This window comes from Schistocerca piceifrons, chromosome 4 (genome assembly GCF_021461385.2).
Source record: "Schistocerca piceifrons isolate TAMUIC-IGC-003096 chromosome 4, iqSchPice1.1, whole genome shotgun sequence".
NCBI classification, from domain to species: domain Eukaryota; kingdom Metazoa; phylum Arthropoda; class Insecta; order Orthoptera; family Acrididae; genus Schistocerca; species Schistocerca piceifrons.
Window position 1 is genome coordinate 582,300,508 of NC_060141.1, and position 20,248 is coordinate 582,320,755.

The 20,248-nt window shown below is 41.5% G+C and overlaps 1 protein-coding gene across 1 annotated transcript in view; it reads left to right on the forward strand.

Moving 5' to 3' along the window:
- Positions 1-19,862, forward strand: part of LOC124796027 (carboxypeptidase B-like) — a 60,862-nt gene extending 41,000 nt beyond the window's left edge. Inside the window, exons 6-9 of the mRNA XM_047260111.1 lie at positions 3,605-3,750; positions 12,576-12,632; positions 12,760-12,844; positions 19,672-19,862. Of these exons, the coding sequence (XP_047116067.1) occupies positions 3,605-3,750; positions 12,576-12,632; positions 12,760-12,844; positions 19,672-19,862 (479 nt within the window). The remainder of the gene's footprint in view (positions 1-3,604; positions 3,751-12,575; positions 12,633-12,759; positions 12,845-19,671) is intronic.
- The last annotated feature ends 386 nt before the right edge of the window (positions 19,863-20,248 follow it).

Consider the following 20,248-nt stretch of genomic DNA (forward strand, 5'->3'; position numbering starts at 1 on the left):
TAAAATATAGCGTCCATCCTTTCCTACTGCACTTAGAATGCGAGCTGCGGACAGAAGGATCGGAAATTCTTATCAGCTGAAGGTAACGGCACATGTTTCGCTCCTTTGTTTCCTCCCCATGAACTACAAACATTGTTAGGGTGGGCTAGTTTGCGTGCCCCAACTGAAGAGATAGTCGTACGTAGATGTAACCACAAGGGAGGGGTATCTGTTCAGAGGCCAGACAAATGTGTGGTTCATGAAGAAGAGAAGCGGGGTCTACTGTCTGGATGATTGACTCATCTGACATCGTAACATCAGCCAACATGGCTTTCCTGTGCTGTCACTGTGAACGGTTGAAAGCAATGGGAAACTAGAGCTTACTATTCGCGAGTACATGCAGCTCTACAGTATGGCTGAATGATGATGGCATCTTCTTGGGGTAAAATATTCCCGAGTGAAAATAGTTCCTCATTCGGATCTCCGTGCGGGGAATGCTCAGAAGAATGTCGTCATAAGGAAAGACAAAACTAGTATTGTACGGATCGGAAGGTGAAACGTTACATCCCTTAATCGGGTAGGTAGACCACAAAATATAAGGAGAGAAGTTTGATATAGTGGGGATGAACAGGACTTCTGGTCAGGTCAGTAAAGCGGTATAAAAAATAAAATAATGGTAATAAAGGAGTAGGTCTAATAATGAATAAGAAAATGGGAATGCGGGTAAGTTACTACTTGCAGCATAGTGAACGCATCACCGCCGAGACAGACACAAAACCAAGGCCAACCACATTAGTGCAAGTTTATATGCAAACTACGTGACGAAGAGACTGGAAGAATTTGTGATGAGATTAAAGAAATTATTCAGCTATTTAAGGGGCAGGAAAATTGATTGCGGTTGTGAATTCCTTGGTAGGAAGAGAAGGAGAAGGATAAATAACAGCAAAATATGAGTTATAGGAAAGGCATAAAAGAAGAAGCCATCAGGTGAAATTTAGTACAGAGCATAATTTAATCATCACTAACACATGGCTTAAGAATCATGAAAGAAGCCTGTACCCGTGGAAGAAACCTGGAAACATAGGAAAGCTTCATATTGATTATATAATGTTAATACTGAAATTTTGGAACCAGATTTTTAAAATACAAGACATTTTCAGGGACAGCTATGGACTCTGAACATAATTTATCCTTCATGAACTGTGGATTAAAACTGAAGAATCTAGAAAAAGGTACGAAATTAAGGTGAGGGAGACCTGGTAAGTTGAAAGAACCAGAATGTGTTGAGCGTTTCAAAGGAAATATTAGACGAAGATTGACTGAATAGAGGGGAAATAATACAGCAGAAGACGAATGGGTAGCTTTCAGAGATGAAGTAGTGAGGACAGAAGGATCAAAGAGGTACAAAGCAAGGCATAATAGAAATATGTGGACATCAGAGATATTGACTTTAATTACTGAAAGGAGAAAACTTAAAAAATTGGCAAGTGAAGTGAGCGAAAGGGAATACAGATGTCTAAAAAGACGACAATGACAGAGAGCGCAAAATGGCTATGATACAACGAGAAGAATTTGACAAACCGCCGAAAGACTAATTCGAAACAAGACCCCTGGAGTAGACGACATTGCCTCAGATCTCCCAACAGCCTTGGGAGAGCCACCAATAACTAAATTGTTCCAGCTCGTACGCGAAATGAGAGAGGGGAAAGACCCCCAGACTTCAACAAGACTGTAATTATTTCAGTTCCAAAGAGGGTAGGTGCTGACAGGTATGAATAATAACTAACTTTCAGTTCAGTAAGTCATCGTTGCAAAATGCCGATACCTATTAGTTACAGTAGAATGGAAACCTGGTAGAAGACTATAGATTCCGGAGAAATGTTGGAATACTTGAGACAATGCTGACCCTACGACTTACCTTAAAGGGTAGGTTAGAGAAAGGCAAATGACGGTCTTGATTGGAATATCCTCTTTGAGATTCTGAAAGCAACAGGGATGAAATACAGGGAATAAAAAGTTACTTACAGAGTGTAAAGAAACAACATGCACTTATAGGAGTCTAAGGGCACGAAAGGGAATGAGTGGCTGAAAAGGGAGTGAGACAGGGTTGTACCCTATCCCCGATTCTGTTCATTCTCTGTAGTGAGCAAGCAATAAAGGAAGCCAAAGAAATATTTGGAGAAGGTATTGAAGTTCAGGGACAAGAAATAAAACTTCGGGGTTTGCCGATGATACTGTAATCCTGTCAGAGACAGTAAAGGACTTGAAAGTGCAGCTGAACGGAATGGACATTGTCTTGGAGGAAGGATATAAGATGAACATTATCAAATGCAAAACAAGTGCAATAAAATGTAGTCGACTTAAATCAGGCGATACATAGGGAGTTAGATTAGACAGATGATATTAAAGGCATATTTGCTATTTTGAGCAGCAAAATAACTGATGATGATCGAAGTAGAGAGAATACAGCTAAACCAAGAGAAGACAGATTAATGGAGGGAGGTTGTAAAATATTTCATGAAATTAGCGGAAAGATCTCTCGTGTAGTTTCAAAGCGCTACTAGTAGTCGATCTAGCACGAAGACTGTGCGTAGGCAGTCAAAAACAATAGGGTGCAATGGTCGAGCAACTCATCAACCGCCACACATTTCTGTAGTCGATGCTAAGCAGCGCTTGAAGAAGTGTTAAGGACCGAAGCCATTGGACAGTGGAAGAATGGAAACGAGCGATTTATGTATCTCCTTATTGCGTACAGTTATGAAGACGGTCTGCAGCACTGTGACTGCGTGCAGCAGAGAGACAGTTCGGAGACGATTATTGTATCAGCAAGCCAATGCAACCTGTCATAAATGACAAAGATTTGTGGACAATATTATTCCTGAAAAATACTGACCTAACTAGAATCGCGGCCTGAACTCATTGGAACTCCTTTGCGATCAGCTAGGACGTCCATTTCGCACCAGACCGCAGCATTCAACATCGGTATCCTTTCTGGTTTCGGAACTTGAGAAAGAACAGTCTGACATTCCTCCACAGACTTCAGACACCTCAATGAAAGTGTCTCCAGCGAGTTGACGCCAAGGTGAAGGGTGGATTCAAATGGTTAAAATGGCTCTGAACACTATGGGACTTAACATCTTAGGTCATCAGTTCCCTAGAACTTAGAACTACTTAAACCTAACTAATCTAAGGACATCACACACATCCATGCCCGAAGCAGGATTCGAACCTGCGACCGTAGCGGTCGCGCGGTTACAGACTGAAGCGCCTAGAACCGCTCGGCCTCTTGGTCGGCTGAAGGGTGGACACGTCCCATTTTAACGTCCGCTAGTAGACGTCCGGACACTTCCGATCAGATAGTGAACTTACTCCACGACGTCGGCGAAGAACTTGGTGATCAAAAAGCGTGCGTCATGAAAGTGCCTACTTTTCCTGTTACACAGCAAATACGAACATTTCCTTCGCCATCAAAATCCCAGCGGGACTTATAATGATCGACCATTGAATTACGAGTATATTGATTCTCGTCAACCGGTAGAGACAAAGCTGCAGCTGTTCCTACTTACCGACAAATTAATCTGGAAGCCTTCGATCTCTGACCAGTCCTCGCATTCGTTTCTTTCAGAGGCTGGCGCCAGCAGCTACCCCTGCTCTGACACTTACGCCGGTTCTGAGGCGTTCTCGGAGTCTGAGACGCAAGCTCTCAGAGACTACATCCTGGCCAACGCCAACCGCATCAAACTTTACCTCACATTCCACAGCTACGGACCCGTAAGTAACAGATACAGCATTGTCTAATTAACTCATAAAAGCTGAAATGATATTGCTGTGCATTAGTTGCCAACTAAGTGCATTTGGCCACCCAGTCCTATAGATAGTTGCACATTAACATATTATCCAGAAAAATGGGCATTACTACGAAATGAACTTAAAAAATTAAATTACGTTAATTTCGCTGTATTGTTAAATAGCGAGAAATACTATTACCTATCTTCATTATTGTTGAACAGACTGACGTTGTCATACTGGTTTATATGCAGTGGCTATTTTTTACTTCTTATTTTTATTATTTTTTTAACTGCTGCGAAAACTAATATGGCGTATCATAAGGTTCTAATTTAAATAATGATTCAACTCTAACAGCTTGCACGTAGTAATGCATAGCTTTTACTCTCTTGTTGTTACGTCACAGTTTATCATAGTTTACAGCCTTACCACCTCTAAAGCGATACAGATCACCTCAAAAGTGTTGTTAACAAACTGACAGCAGGGTACAAGCCGTCTCAGCTGTCTCAGATTGAATAAATCCTGCACTTAAACAAATTTCCGGTACACCGTTACCCTCTACGTTATTTTCTCAAAAGTGTTGTTAACAAACTGACAGCAGGGTACAAACCGTCTCAGCTGTCTTAGATTGAATAAATCCTGCACTTAAACAAATTTCCGGTACACCGTTACCCTCTACGTTATTTTACTTCACAAATTTCCTTTTTTGTTTCTTGTAATTTATGTAGTCTAATAATGTAACAAATAGATTCGCGTTTGCACTACGCTCAGCGACAAGCTTCAGCTGTTAAGAATTTACATACAGGGCTCAATTTTTTAAAATAGCTTTTGACTTGTCCTGATATACCTTTAACTAATAATTTTTTTCCAATATTAGTAAAATACAAAAGGGGCCAATTTCATAAAATAAATCATGTTAACTTATTAGAGTTCTCTGAAAAAACATAAAAATACATGTTCCCCAAAAAATTGCACTAAGAGTAATAGACATGTTTTGCAATTCAGGAAAATAACTGACGATGGCCGAAGTATAGAGTGAATCAAATGCAGGCAGGCAAGGGCAAGAAAAGCAGAACTCGCGCTCTGAGGGATCCTTACAAATCGAGATCCTCGACGATATTTGCCCGTTATCGACATTCATACTTGCAAGATATCAGTCCTGATATTTCCAACACTTTCGAGAATATTTTAAATTTAAGTTACTTTGGATAACAAATAACAAAATGAATATTTTTTCGTATAGTGTGATTACAAAGTAATAGTTTTAGGATTTTTTCCTTATGTGAAACTTTGCTTCTCGCCAAATTTCATGAGACTACGTCAACGGGAAGTGAATTATGTGTTTCGATGGGTAAGTTTGCCAGTATCAAAATATGTTACGCAGATGGCAGTATCTTCTTATTACACTGACTGATAAGCTTACATTTATTTCTCAGAGAAGGGACAATAGACCTAAGTATGTGACATAAATTTCAAAGTGGTACTTCCGCACATTCCTGAGGAAAAGGGTTTTAGTAGTAGGGCAGACAGGCAGGCAGAGAGTGTGTTCTATTTTTATCGATTCAGGCACGGAATCCTAAAAACTTATATTTTAATGTCTACTATAAATAAGGACAACACAGAAAAGATCAGAGACATTAGGGCCCTTATGGAGGCACGTAAAATGTCGTTTTCCCCTCGATACATTGCCCGCAAGATGAGTGGTCTGCCAAGCGAGTGAATTCATTTTTATTTATCAATTAACATGAGCTCTAGTACTCACAATTAAGTTACAAGTTATTCTCCTGTTTGAATATTAAGCAACGGAAACGGATAACGCACATCTGACTATTAGTAATTTACACAACTCTGACTGTTCACTACGCACTGGCAATACCACATTTTCTTTCTCACCCAATGGCTTTGATCAACACGTGGCCATCGCACTGAATATGAATGGCGCACACATTATAAATTCTGGATATCATGACAACATACTGTTCGAAGGAAAAGGCCACCAATCTTTTTCTTTTCACTATCTTTTTTATTCCGATAAATTCTATAACCTAAACACACCATTACATTTTCTACAAGAATTACACATGAGAAACTCCGTCCTGTTGGCATGGCTTTACATTAGTGATTCTCTATCTTATGGTCTCGTAATTATTTAACGCTACAGTGCACTTTCTGGATAGGATGGTGGATCTTTTGCTATATCTCACACTTCGACTCTCACACCCATCATCGCGAAAATTTCCTCCAGACCGAGCGGTACAAAAGGAACATGCATAATCCACTACCTCTGAACCTATCTTGCTACTCTCCAATGCCAACCACAAATACTTAAATTTCATGAAATACATCACACTGGCAACATACAATACAAAGAATAGTCACACGTTATAATCACATCACTTTCAGCTTTCCCACTTCAATTAGTATTTATCCCAGTTTCACACGACACTGCCCGACTTCATAACTTTTCTTTCCTACTATGAACTCTGGAGGATATATGCATGACTTCTTGTGCAATGCAAGCCAAGTGGCGTTGCTGGATAGACGGCTCACTCACCTTGCTTCTCTCTCAGAGTATTATAGTTTGAATCAAGTGTCACACGGTAACATAACACGCAAAGTAATATTAAGAACATATTCATCACACACGCGAGTCCTCAACTGATACCATGGACGAGTACTTCTCTTTATCCTTTTTCTCATACACAGATTGAGACTCACACAGTACTCACCACGTGGAAGTACTCGTCTCTAATTTCAAGTCCTGCACACGCCATTTCTTAAATATTTCCAACTTATAGTACACACGCTAGTAATTCAGCTTAACTCAAGCACTCGGAAGTATTTTAACTTATTGCTACACGTGGTTTCATTGTGACTGTTGGTCACTTCTGAAGATTACTACGATCCCCTTAATATTACCTGCCTGACATTTAATTCTCCCCACAAAAGTTCCTGAAATAGAGAAATTATTATTCCAAACTACTCTTAAGTATTTCACACGCATACCATGTCTCCACTCTTTTGTCTTTACGGAGCACACCTAAGACAGATCTTACCAACTCAAGATCCAGCGGCAGAGTGCTGAAACATGGCCGTTCTTCAGGTCATCTCGCACCTCCGTCGAGGTGGGGGAAGACCATGCTACCCATTGGTCAGCCACATTTCAGGCGCTCAAAGCTCAGGTAAATTTCATCTCTTCGGTTCCACCAAAGGTGACCAAAGGACCGTCTCAAAGATGATCATATATTGCACATTCACTATCTGTGGTTAGCAGACGACCATACATTCATTCATTTAGCAGATCTCACCAAATTGGATATAGGGATTTATTTTGTGGGAGTGCACATGTAATCAATTAAATAAATAAATTGTCATTCTTTCCAACACTGCTATCTGGCTTCGCTGTATTAATTGAAATTGAGTTATTATTAGAAAAAATATGTTTTTATGACAGGAATAACGATGAATGTTGTACCTATTTTCAATGTCGGGCAGTACTGTAACCTTTCAACATTTGCGAGTGGAACACTAGTAGCGGTACAAGATACGTTCTGCCAACCCTCATACGGTGGCTTGCAGAGTATGGATGTCGCTGTAGATGTAGAAATATAAATGTTAAAGAGTATTTTCTGAATTTGTGTGTCTGGAGTGTAGCCTTGTACAGGACTGCAATGTGGACCATAAACAGTTCAGACACGAAGAGAGTGGAATAAAAAGAAACTACCTGGTCCCAGAGACCTTTTAAAGTTTCGAATATCTCTGATGTATACAGGGTGAATCACCTAAAACTTTTCCATGTAATGGATTGGTAGTTAGAGGCTCGTGTTGTTACCCAATCAATAAATTGTAATAATACTTAAAAAGTGTATTATTTGTGTTGACATACACTTTTTAAGTGGAACAATACCTACACTTTTTTAAGTGGAACAATACCTATTGACATTAACATACAAATTAGAATGTTAGAGGTGTTTATTTCAGGATTCCAGTGTGAGTCGTTTACGAGAAATCGTATTTTGAAAAGTTCCCATATCAGCTCTTGTACAATACCTGTGGTAGCAGACACTAAAGAACAATACAGGTGTACATACTAGTTATGAGGATTCTGACCAGTAACGAGACAAGTGACCATCACAGGTTGTGTTCAAAGTGACCGCCGGCACCGGTCTGGTATGGAACCAGTCTGGTATGGAACGAATGCTGCACACGTGCTAGTATTTCAGCGGAGATGTCCGAGCAGGCTGCAGCAATATGTCGTTGCATAGCATTGGGTGTGGGTGCTATGTCCTTGTAGATGCGTCTTTCAGCTTTCCTCAGAAAAGTCTGCAGTCGTCAAATATGGAGAACTGGTTGGCCAAGGTACATGTCTTCTGCTTCCAATCCAACGACATGGAAACAATTCGTGAAGACATTCTGCACTAATTCGTGTGCCATGCACTGGACAGAGATAATGTTGGTACCACACATTCTTCCAAATCTGCAGAGAAACGCCTTCTAGCATCCGTGGAAAGATGCAATACTTGTGGGCGTTCAGTGTTCCATATATGAAACACAGACCTCTAAGCTGATGCTTCACTATGCCGCACCACTCGTTTACCCATGGACGCTGACGTTTCACCAACGGGGATTGTCCACAGACCAACAGCGCATGTTTCGATGGTTTACATGGCTATAATCGGTAAATGTTGCATACCTTTGGAGTATTCGGTCTGAATGCCCACGTACGGAAGTTAACACGATTCTCGATGGGGAGAGACATGATAGGAATGGAACCTATGCCGATGGAGAAAGCGTAGGACACTTGCTTGACTCATGCCACTTGCTCGTGTGATTTAGCGGAAGCTAACGTGCGGTTCAACTGCTACAGAATAAGAAAATTAATTTCATCTTTTCTGTCGTCACTTGCTTCCTGCTGTTACGTTGTCTATGTGTTGCATTGCCGTTTTCACGTAACTGGTTGAAGAAGATGATAAATAATTGCCGATATGGTTGGCGTCTACTGGGATATCTCGTCGCCTACATCGGACAAGAAATAACTCCATATACCATGATCATGTCGGCCTTTTCTGCACTGGTAAATCCCATCGTCCACTCACGAACTGCTGCTTGGACTGTCACACGCTAACGACTAGAAAGCCGCAGTGCACTCAAAGAACACACAAGCACATTGTAAGCAAATATAACAACATTGTACCTAGCAACTACGCCGGGTGAATGGTACAAACAAGCGTCGGTGTGGAAACTTTTGAAAATACGGTATCTCGTAAAGAGAATCTTGCAACAAACACCACTAACATTCTAATTTGCCCTACAGTTAATTTTTTAAAGTCAATGGGCATTGTTCAATTTAAAAGAGTATGTCTGTACAAAAAACAGACTTTCTAAGTATTAACACAATCCCTTTCTTGGCTAACAATACGAGGTCTTGACTACCAATTCAATCTATGAAAACAGCACATCTATTGTACTTTCCATTTCCGCAAAGTTTGCGGTGCAAGTTTCAGGTGATTCATCCTAAGTATACAGATTGAAGTGATGAATAAATATTTGCAACAAGGCCGAGATTCGAACCGGGGTCTCCTGCTCAAATTGTCATTCATACCAATCGGTATACCCCCTAAACTCAAAGAACGTTGTACAGACTCGCCTCCTGTATCTGAATAGCACTGGGCGAGCCTTGGTATAAGGTTACATTCGTCACTGCAGCCTTCACATGTACATCACAGATGTTTGAGACTTGGAAAGGACTCAGAAATCACAGTTTCATTTAATTAAGGCACCTACGCCTGGGTTTCAGGCAGGTTCCTCCATTTTATTCGATGCTGCAGTGGGATTCCAGACAAGCTGAAGAGCCTCTGCAATGCTGTTTGAATTTAGGGGGAATACCAAGCGGACTGAAGCGTTAATGGGAATTTGGATTTAGGGGAGAGACATGCTAAGGCAATTCGCGCAGTATTGCAAAGACACTACAATCCTATAACATTCCCATCCCTCCTGGTCCACATTCAGCACCTTCACATCTCCTATGCCATCCGCAAACTAAACTCCAGAAACCCATTGTGATCCCTCTGATCACCAACCATGGTACACTGTTGCACCTTCACAAAAAGATGCCTCCATTCCTACTCTTACACACACTCCATACCCATCACAACCCAACTTTAGCCAACTCCCTCTCGGAGACTATGATAACCGCCATGATATTTATTCCTCCTACCAATCTTAACTTTTCCCCATCCATCCCACTGCAGATCAAGGCCACTGTTCCTATTTCCTCTCCATTAATACCTCCACATGTACTACACTACTCTTCATCCTCTGTCTTTACCAGTGCTTCTCTTCCCCCTATCGGCCTTTCCATATTTTCCCTACATAATAGACCCACTCGCTTTATTCAAACCCCTAAAACCTATGGAACGTATTTTCTCCTCCGACAAGACTTCTCACTCAGTGCAGGTCTATCAGAGTGAAACTTTGAAACACGTATCTATTTTGTACGAGCTGCAAATAAATAGTTGCCGCTATTCAAGTACCAACCATCTTATATATCATACATATTCTAAAGACAGTATCCACCTATGTCATTATTTGATGTTTAATATGCAGACTGTACCAAAAAAACCGCGTTTTTCATAGATGTTCATTGTGGCATAGCATTGAAGTGGTATACTTTCGTAAGTCTCAAGTGTAATACTGAAATCATCAACCACCGATATGGAGTTTCCCATCAATTTATTATAACAAGGCGTAGCTAAAACGGCGCGTTTCCGAGAGATTTTCAGTTGGAAGATGCTTTGAAGCAGTTTGCATTCATACTATACACTGTATGAGAAAGAGAATCCACCAAATACGATGTTTAGGGCCATGCAATGTCGCGGCTCCGATATTTTCCCTGTAACGTAAAATGATGCGCATCTCACTGGCCACGTTCCTCTTCAAGAGGCAAAAATCTGACGAGCCAGATTTTTTATTTCACTCTGCGGAGTATCGTGGAATCTGGAACGAGGCGATGTGACGTACCTAGCTCCTCGTCCACGTGCGTATTTACGTCTCGTGAGATGACGGCTTAAAACTTAACACATAAACGATGAAGGTAAACGGTGGATTTACTGTGTAATACATCATCATAAGCATAAAGTAGACTCATATCAGTAGCTAACCTGCTCTTACACCACACACAACAAAGGCAATTCGATGTCAATTAACAGCTGACCCTGAAGATGAAACCTCGTATATGTAAGCTCACAGTAATCTCCTCACAAAAGCTGACGTGATACGTACTTTTATTCTTGATAGGTTTTTCTTGTTGTCAACAACTTTTTTCTGAGAAATACACTACTGGCCATTAAAATTGCTACACCACGAAGATGACGTGCTACAGACGCGAAATTTAACCGACAGGAAGAGGATGCTGTGATACGCAAATGATTAGCTTTTCAGAGCATTCACGTAAGGTTGGCGCCGGTGCCGACACCTACAACGTGCTGACATGAGGAAAGTTTCCAACCGATTTCTCATACACAAACAGCAGTTGACCGGCGTTGCCTGGTGAAACGGTGTTGTGATGCCTCGTGTAAGGAGGACAAATGCGTACCATCACGTTTCCGACTTTGATAAAGCTCGGATTGTAGCCTATCGCGATTGCGGTTTATCGTATCGCGTTATTGCTGCTCGCGTTGGTCGAGATCCCATGACTGTTAGCAGAATATGAAATCGGTGGGTTCAGGAGGGTAATACGGAACGCCGTGCTGGATCCCAACGGCCTCGTATCACTAGCAGTCGAGATGACAGGCATCTTATCCGCATGGCTGTAACGGATCGTGCAGCCACGTCTCGATACCTGAGTCAACAGATGGGGACGCTTGCAAGACAACAACCATCTGCACGAACAGTTCGACGACGTTTGCAGCAGCATAGAATATCAGCTCGGAGTCCATGGCTGCGGTTACCCTTGACGCTGCATCACAGACAGGAGCGCCTACGATGGTGTACTCAACGACGAACCTGGTGCACGAATGGCAAAATGTCATTTTTTCAGATGAATCCAGGTTCTGTTTACACCATCATGATGGTCGCATCCGTGTTTGGCGACATCGTGGTGAACGCACATTGGAAGTGTGTATTCGTCATCGCCATACTGGCGTATCACCCGGCGTGATGGTATGGGGTGCCACTTGTTACACGTCTCGGTCACCTCTTGTTCGCATTGACGGCACTTTGAACAGTGGACGTTACCTTTCAGATGTGTTACGAGCCGTAGCTCTACCCTTCTTTCGATCCCTGAGAAACCCTACATTTCAGCAGGATAATGCACGAAAGCATATTTCAGGTCCTGTACGGGCCTTTTTGGAAACAGAGAAGTTCGACTGCTGCCCTGGCTAACACATTCTCCAGATCTCTCACCAATTGAAAACGTCTGGTCAATGGTGGCCGAGCAACTGGCTCGTCACAATACGCCAGTCACTACTCTTGATGAACTGTGGTATCGTGTTGAAGCTGAATGGGCAGCTGTACCTGTACACGCCATCCAAGCTCTGTTTGACTCAATGCTCAGGCGTATCAAGGCCTTTATTAAAGCCAGAGATGGTTATTCTGGGTACTGATTTCTCAGGATCTATGCACCCAAATTGTGTGAAAATGTAATCACATGTCAGTTCTAGTATAATATATTTGTCCAATGAATACCCGTTTATCATCTGCATTTCTTAGCTTTTTTGATGGCCAGTAGTGTAGATTGTAGATAAGAATGTTCTATTACCAGTTCATTAATTCAGTATTATGTGAATACCATGTCTGTAATCTCTTTTCAGTACTTACTCTACCCGTGGGGTTACACTAGCGAACTGCCTGACGACTGGGAGACTCTGGTAACGTCTTTTATTATACTTACCTCTTTCTCTGCATGATTTTTTCATATTGATTGTGTAGTAGTATTAGCTCAACGGCAGAAATTATCCCACATTTCTAATCTATTCTCGCTGTGTCTTACAACAGGACGCCTTGGCACGCCAAGCAGATGCCGCCCAGCAAGCTGCAGGGGGCCCTAGCTACGCCATCGGTAGCTCTACAAACGTCTTGTGTAAGTAGTGTTGCGTTTTCAGTTGACCTCATGAAACGGGAGTTATACTTGAGAATTTTTTTTAATCTGTTTGTAGCATCAGAATTTAGCCATCGGGTTTGTGTTACAGACAGTTTCCACTTTGCTCCGAATTTTTTGAACTTTAGTATCTGAATCTTCGGAAATACACTGAATATGAGTCGGTGATTCAGTTTCTTGCCTGTTTATTGCAAAGAAAATCGTTCATCCCTCTTTTAATTATCTACTTTATTATTATTACTATTTCATTTCACTACTACTTTGAATCTGCTTTTTTGCATGTATCGTACTTTGGTTAGGAATTCACTATAACCTGATGACGGAACTAACGTAAGTTGTGCATTTAATTTTTCACGATTTATAACACACGATCTACTACTATTAACACTTGTAGCGTAGCTGCCTTACACAGAGAAGCTGATGTGGTGGAATATTTAAAGGTCACGAATATTAAATCATATGAACATTAATAATGCCCGCACGCAACAATCTTAGGTGGGTGCAATTAAATTGCTATTTTCCCTCAATTACCCTTCACAATCGATTCTGCCATTGCCAAATAAATTAGCTGTGAAAACCTCAGTACAATTACTAACCGTGTTAATCTCCTTGTCGTAAAAGTCTCTCTTGGTCGACTTTCAACCCCTACACTTCTGTATGTCGTATTAAAGCAGACTGCTAAATGTCTAACACGCTTCTGGAATATAATTTCGTAGTCTTTGGTGGCCGGAGTCAATATCCTTAAAAATTAGTCTGGGTTCTAGAGCGCGTCGTGATGTAAAATGATGAGGCACCAGTTATATTAGTGTGTACTACTACTGTAACAAAGCTGACTTTATTTCTGTTCCCACAATTCCTTAAAATGGCGTAAATAAGATTTATTTTATGACTGCGTGTCAGAATTGCAGAAGAAAGCTGCTGTTGTTTTTTGTGGATTGCAATTTAACACGGTGCCTTATTGTCCTTTTTTGACCATCAAGGGTAAGCTGCTTTTATAGGGTGGTGCTACTCCCGCGTCGTTTCGTGGTGGCTAGGAGGGACCAGTATGTCGAATAATATAATATGGTTGCCAGGCACAAACATAGAAAAGCCAGTCTTGGTGGTGTACTTAGCCATATATTTAGCCCTAAAAGCCGGACTATCCATTTTAAATAGAAATAGAGTCCATTAGATATACATAGTCATTTATTAATGAACAATTACAGTCAATGTTTTGCGAGATCGACATTAGACGTGCTTAAGCTAAAAATATAATCATTAAACAGCCTTATAATTTGGCAATTATGATAGCTACTAAGTGCTCAGTCTTCTTAATTGCTCGTTCGGCCTACGAAGAAGAACGTATTTATAGCACTAGCATTGGTTCATACATCTATATATACTTATGGTGTATGTCCTTATTCCTCCGTATACTTATTCCGGGACTAAGTCATCAGTTTGGAACGGGCCTTGGTAGCGCATTCACTACTTCATCACAGAAAGGCCCAACAGAAGCCAGACAAGGCAGAGTTGCAAATATTTGGCCGGACTTGACTGTAAAAATCCGGACATGACATTTTATAGCTGACATGATATAGTGGTTTGTGAAGCGCTCAACTGCGTGGTTATCAGCGCCCGTGCAAATTCCCAATCCTTGCACTATCCAATCTCAGCACTTCCCCGAATGATCATGAGATGATGAGGACAACACAATCACCAAGTCCTCTTGTGGAAAAAATTACCAACCGAACAGGAACCGAAGTCAGATTCTCGTGATCCAGAGGCAGCAACACTAGGCACTTTTTTTTTCAGAACCTTCCTGGCGCCCAAAGGGAGGGGTGGGGGCAAAGTGGGGAGGGATCGCAACTCAAGACCTGGCCACCATGTACCGTTCCCACCCTCCAGGAACCAAGTAAATCGTAGGGAACGTGGAGCAGAGATACAACGAACATCATTTATTTATTTATTTTCCTTTTCGTTCTTTTTATTTTTATTTATTTACTTATTTTTGTCATTAATACCACTGAGGATATTAGGTAATCGCCACCACACGATGAGGGCGCAGCAAGACGTCAAACTAATTAAGAATATCAATGTATAATTTTTCCGAGAATAACATTCTGATGACCAGTGAATATATTGGTTCGAAGTGTGGGAGAGGCGGGGATCAACGCTTCATGACAGGAACACCCCACCTCTGGGGTGGGTTAAGGAAGTCACTGCAAATCAAATTGGTGAAAAATTATCTGTGTCTTGGACTGCGGGCATCTGCAAAATGGCATTCTTTAAGGAACTGCTATTAGTCAAGGATACTTTTCTCGCCATCAGCAAACAAGCAGTGTGCTGCGTGTCCACAAATCCACTTCACAGAATTAGCCTTCGCTTGTGGGAAGTATCCAGCGTCCAGAAAAAACAGCAGTTGAGTATCTGATGAGGAGTCGTACGGGTAATGAGGGACAACATCTACCACACCAAGAACCAGATATCTCTCGCCTTCTGCACACCAGTCGGGCGTGCTCGTCTGTGTTAAGCACTGGCGGGTTTCGACCCCGAGATAGCCACTAGACCACGAGCTGCGGACGATACATTCGACAAGTCCGGCTAAAGCCGGACATGTGGCAACCCTACTTTACCTCCAGCCGCGTGTGACGGACCAACCCCATGAGTGCCTCTGCCAGCCAAGACGATGGCAGGCTGTGTCCATTATCGCGATTCATGTTGTGGGACGGTCTCTCGTATTTTCCATCTTTTTCACGTTTAAAAAGCATCTACATCTACCAGATAGAGTTAAGAACAATGGAATAGTGACCGTTAGTTCAAGTTACTAAAGTTACAACGTTTAAATGCTCTATTGTTTAATTTCTGCTTCGAAGAAGCGTCGAAGGAAAAACCAATGGCACTGGAATAGAAGATGAAGTGTTCGCGACGTAGATCTCTTGCCCCCTCTCCACTTCTAACATCCAACCGTATTATAAATTCTTTTAAGGAATTATTGGGCTAGGACTTCAATATGGGACCGAAATGTTGTTTTTTCATATCATGGTGCTTCTGATTCTATATAATAAATGTACACAGTATCTGATCAAAAGTATCGATAGAGAATGCGGAACAGATGACTAGACATCACGAGATGCCTTTATAAAAGAAGGCGGGAAGTATTGTAAGATCAGTAGAGGAGGAGTAACAGCAGAATGGATCCGTCAGGACAGCTCAGGGACTTGGATCGTGACCTAGTGTATATCACTTGCGTAACAAACCCAGGAGGAACATTTCAGCCCTTATAAAGCTGCGCGACTGTTGGTAACGTGGTTGTGAAATGGAAACGCGAAGGAACAACCGCAGGTAAAACTATGTCAGACGGACCTCATATCCTCTTGGACATGGACCGTCGAGCATTGCGGAGGGTACATGTAAAAATTTGCGTGTAATCAGCTCAAGGACTCAGAGTTTCAACGTGCTAATGGGAGTCCAGCTGACGCAATGTTCGTACAGAGTTACACTCTAATAAGACACAAGAAAACGACGCATTACGAAGAAATTATGCAGATGGGACGGAAGTACCATGTACAGACAGAAAATGGTTACAGTTACAGAAAAATGAATGATTTATTCAGGCGAAAGAGTTCGTCAACTGAGTAAGCCAATAAAGCATTGGTCCACCTCTGGCAATTACACAAGCAGTTATTCAGCTTGGCATTGATTGATAAAGTTGCTTATGTCCCCCTGAAGGATATCGAGCAGATTCTGTCCGATTATGCCCTTAGATCGTCAAAACACCGAGATGTTTGGAGGGTGCTGCCCATAATGCTCCAAACGTTGTCCATTAGGGAGAGATCCGGCGGCATTGCTGCCCAAGGCAGGGTATTAGCAGGCACGAAGACAAGCTGCAGAAACTCTCGTTGTGTGGGGGCGGTCATTATCTTGCTGAAATGTAAGACCAGCTTGGGTTGCCATGAAGGGCAACCAAACGAGGTTTAGAATGTCGTCGACGTACCGCTGTGCTGTAAGGGTGCCTTGGATGACAACCAAAAGAGTCCTGCTATGCCGCGCGGGATTAGCCGAGCGGTCTCAGGCGCTGCAGTCATGGACTGTGTGGCTGGTCCCGGCGGAGATTCGAGTCATCCCTCGGGCATGGGTGTGTGTGTTTATTTGTCCTTAGGATAATTTAGGTTATGTAGTAATCTTAGAGACTGATGACCTTATCAGTTAAGTCCCATAAAATTTCACACACATTTGAACATTTTTTGGGTCTTGCTATGAACAGAAATGGCACCCCAGACCATCACGACTCGCTGTCGCGTCATATGGTGGGCGACAGTCACATTGGTATCCCATCGCTGGTCGTCAGGGCTCAATTCGAAGCGGACCTCATCACTGAAGACAATTTGTCATCCCCTTCCAACAGTCATTGCCATCTGTAGGTGTATTAGTGCCGTGGCTGCATTACAGAAATTCTTTGGATAAAATAGCTCTAGCAGATCAACACTGTTCTTTCATTTCAACCCTTCCCATCCCCATTCCAGCCTTATAGGTGCAACAGCTGTTTTCACCGTCTGCATTGCTAACCCCAAAAGAAAAAAAGACAACAAACATTTCTCCGAGTTTTCCATTTTTATTTCAGTAGGAACACACACACATATAACTATGCAACCTACATTACACTGAACAAGCAATAATTTAGTGTTAATACCTAAGAGAAGATTCGAAACTGTATGGGACTAGTCTTATGTATATTCAGTATTTTAGAAGACGACTCCTCAAAAACTGCGAGACATACAGAAATTATACACACATCAGTGAATAGAGCACCTCACTAAGTTTTTAACCTAGTTTACCGCTGCTCAGTATCAGCTACGTTTCTAACGTGGCAGACATCAATACGTCGCTGACATGAATTGCCAAAGAAGGCTCATCAGCAGACTGCAGTAGATATGTGTTCACAGAGACTTCTGTCGAGAGGTGCGAACTAATTTGGGGCAACATCATGGAGAGAAAAATATGTGAACATGTTCTAACATTCCTACCCCTACTGCAACTACTCCATGGTGTGTATTATAGAACGAAGCTTGGAGAGCTGCTGCATCCAATGATACGTGTCATTTTTTTGTATGTCTTGTAGTTGAGTAGTTGCCTTCCGAAATCGTGGAGGTACTTATGAATAACTCTGTATACTATATATTTCTCAAAAGAAAGCAGAACAATATATGAAGAAATACTTTTCAGTTTAGACTTTGACATGTATAATCTATATTATTATAAAAATTATACACAACTGACTCCTTCTAGACAGTTAAAAAAAGTGGGCGAAATGAAATGTATTATTTTCTTATTAAATGCATGGGTTGGTATTTAAAATATTCAGCATTGCTCGGTATTTATTTAGAGCTGTGTCTGAGAATTATCAAACGTAGAACTTATATTTTACTCACAAAGCATCTTTGTACACAACGTTTGAGGTAGTATGATTGTGGACATAAGCGAAGAGGTTGTTTGCTACACTACCCATATAGAGGTGGGTGTGCGAAAAGCGACTGAAATTAAAGTTCACGACTGCAATACGTATAGCCTAGCCTTGTGCTTTGTCTATGGTCATGGCATAACATAAGCTCATCGGGAATTGTACACATTCAAAGCGAAATGATAAATTGTTAGGAATAAGCGGGATATAGCGTGTAAAAACTCCCTCGCCTGCGCTGCTTCCCGTCCAAATTTCCGCTTCTATAATGTTGCGTCGGAGAGAAGGAACTTTAAGCCTCTGTGAGTGAAGGTTCTCAGGAGCGAGATCATGCGTGACGCTCTTGATCAGAGTCAAGTCACGCCCTGTTTTCAGAAGGTGTTTCCAAAGAGCGATGATCTCAACGTTCTCGAGCAGCAGAAAGTCTCACCTCATGATCTTCATTTGATACTTCATATCGCGTAGTCCTCAGTCTTTTAGCCATTCTGATGTACTCAGAAAGACTCTACCGTTTTCTAGGCATTTTTATTCGTGAACAAAACTAAATCGAAATGTAACGAGCAGGCACCAGAATCACAAAGTGGACTTAGTAAATTCGTTTTTTCTGAAAAGACTACAAATAAAACCTATCGGAAGAAGCAGAGAAATGTCACGTTTTAATATACAAAGCGAAATCAATAAATCCGTATATCCTAGCCAAGTAATTTCGTAAAGACAGGATTCCGGTGCTTAATACTGGGAGTGAAGTAAAATTCGGAAAATACATCTGTTGGTGAGGTTAAAAAAAATGAGAAGGAGGATTCATTGGTTTTTTGGCGTACTACGAAACTAACGGCACCATCTGTTGGTTGTTTGGTTTACTACGCCTTGATGGTTAAACATCAACTATTAAGCTGAGGTGATAATTTTAGATATAACCTCAAATTGTGATATCTTTTATTCCATGTCCAGATTTTGATTAAATGAAGCCTACATGTTGCCGCAAGCCACAGTCAAGTTGCATGTGAAAACCCCATGAAAATTCGTCTAGTTTTGTAGATTAGTGTGTTCGAACAGAAAAAAACACACAGAGACGACGTACTTAGATGAAACATTAGATAACGATATATTTTTCGTGTTCCTATTTTGATTAAATAAACCTTATACCTAGTCCCAAGCCACGTTCAAGCCACCGGCGAAAACCTCATGATAATTAGTCTAGTATTTTTTGAGATTAGGTTGTTCAAATAGGCAAACAGACAGACATGACGGTTTTACAGTTTTTTAGTAGTATAGCTATAGATGTAAAATATCTGCTTTGCAATTGCAAATGCACAATGTTCCATGTTCGTTTTGTTACTGAGTCACCACACTGTAGCTTACGTTGTTTCTACAGACGCAGCGGCTGGCGGCAGTGATGACTGGACGAAGGGTGTCGGCGGAGTAGCCCTCTCCTACACCATCGAACTTCCCGGTGGCGGCAACCAGGGTTTCAATCCTCCAGCGTCAGACATCCTCAACTTGGTGACGCCATTCTTCGAAGCCGTGCGCGTCTTCGGCCAATATGTTGCTGATAACTATGGATAAAATGAACCAGTACTCACCGATAATTTGTATATGTTACATGTTTTTCTGGAATAAAGAGAGATTTCTCTTTAGGTTTTCCGATTATTAATGCAACACTGAATAAGAAACCTTTTAATGCATCAAAAAATCATGAACAGAAATACACATTTCTGAAAGCATAAAAAAATCTCTTAATCTGTTTTTACACTTATCACTGAGCAGGTTACATTTAGATACATTATGCATTAGATTTAGCAAAATGGCTAAAATGGTTCAAATGGCTCTGAGCACTATGGGACTCAACTGCTGTGGTCATAAGTCCCCTAGAACTTAGAACTACTTAAACCTAACTAACCTAAAGACATCACACACACCCATGCCCGAGGCAGGATTCGAACCTGCGACCG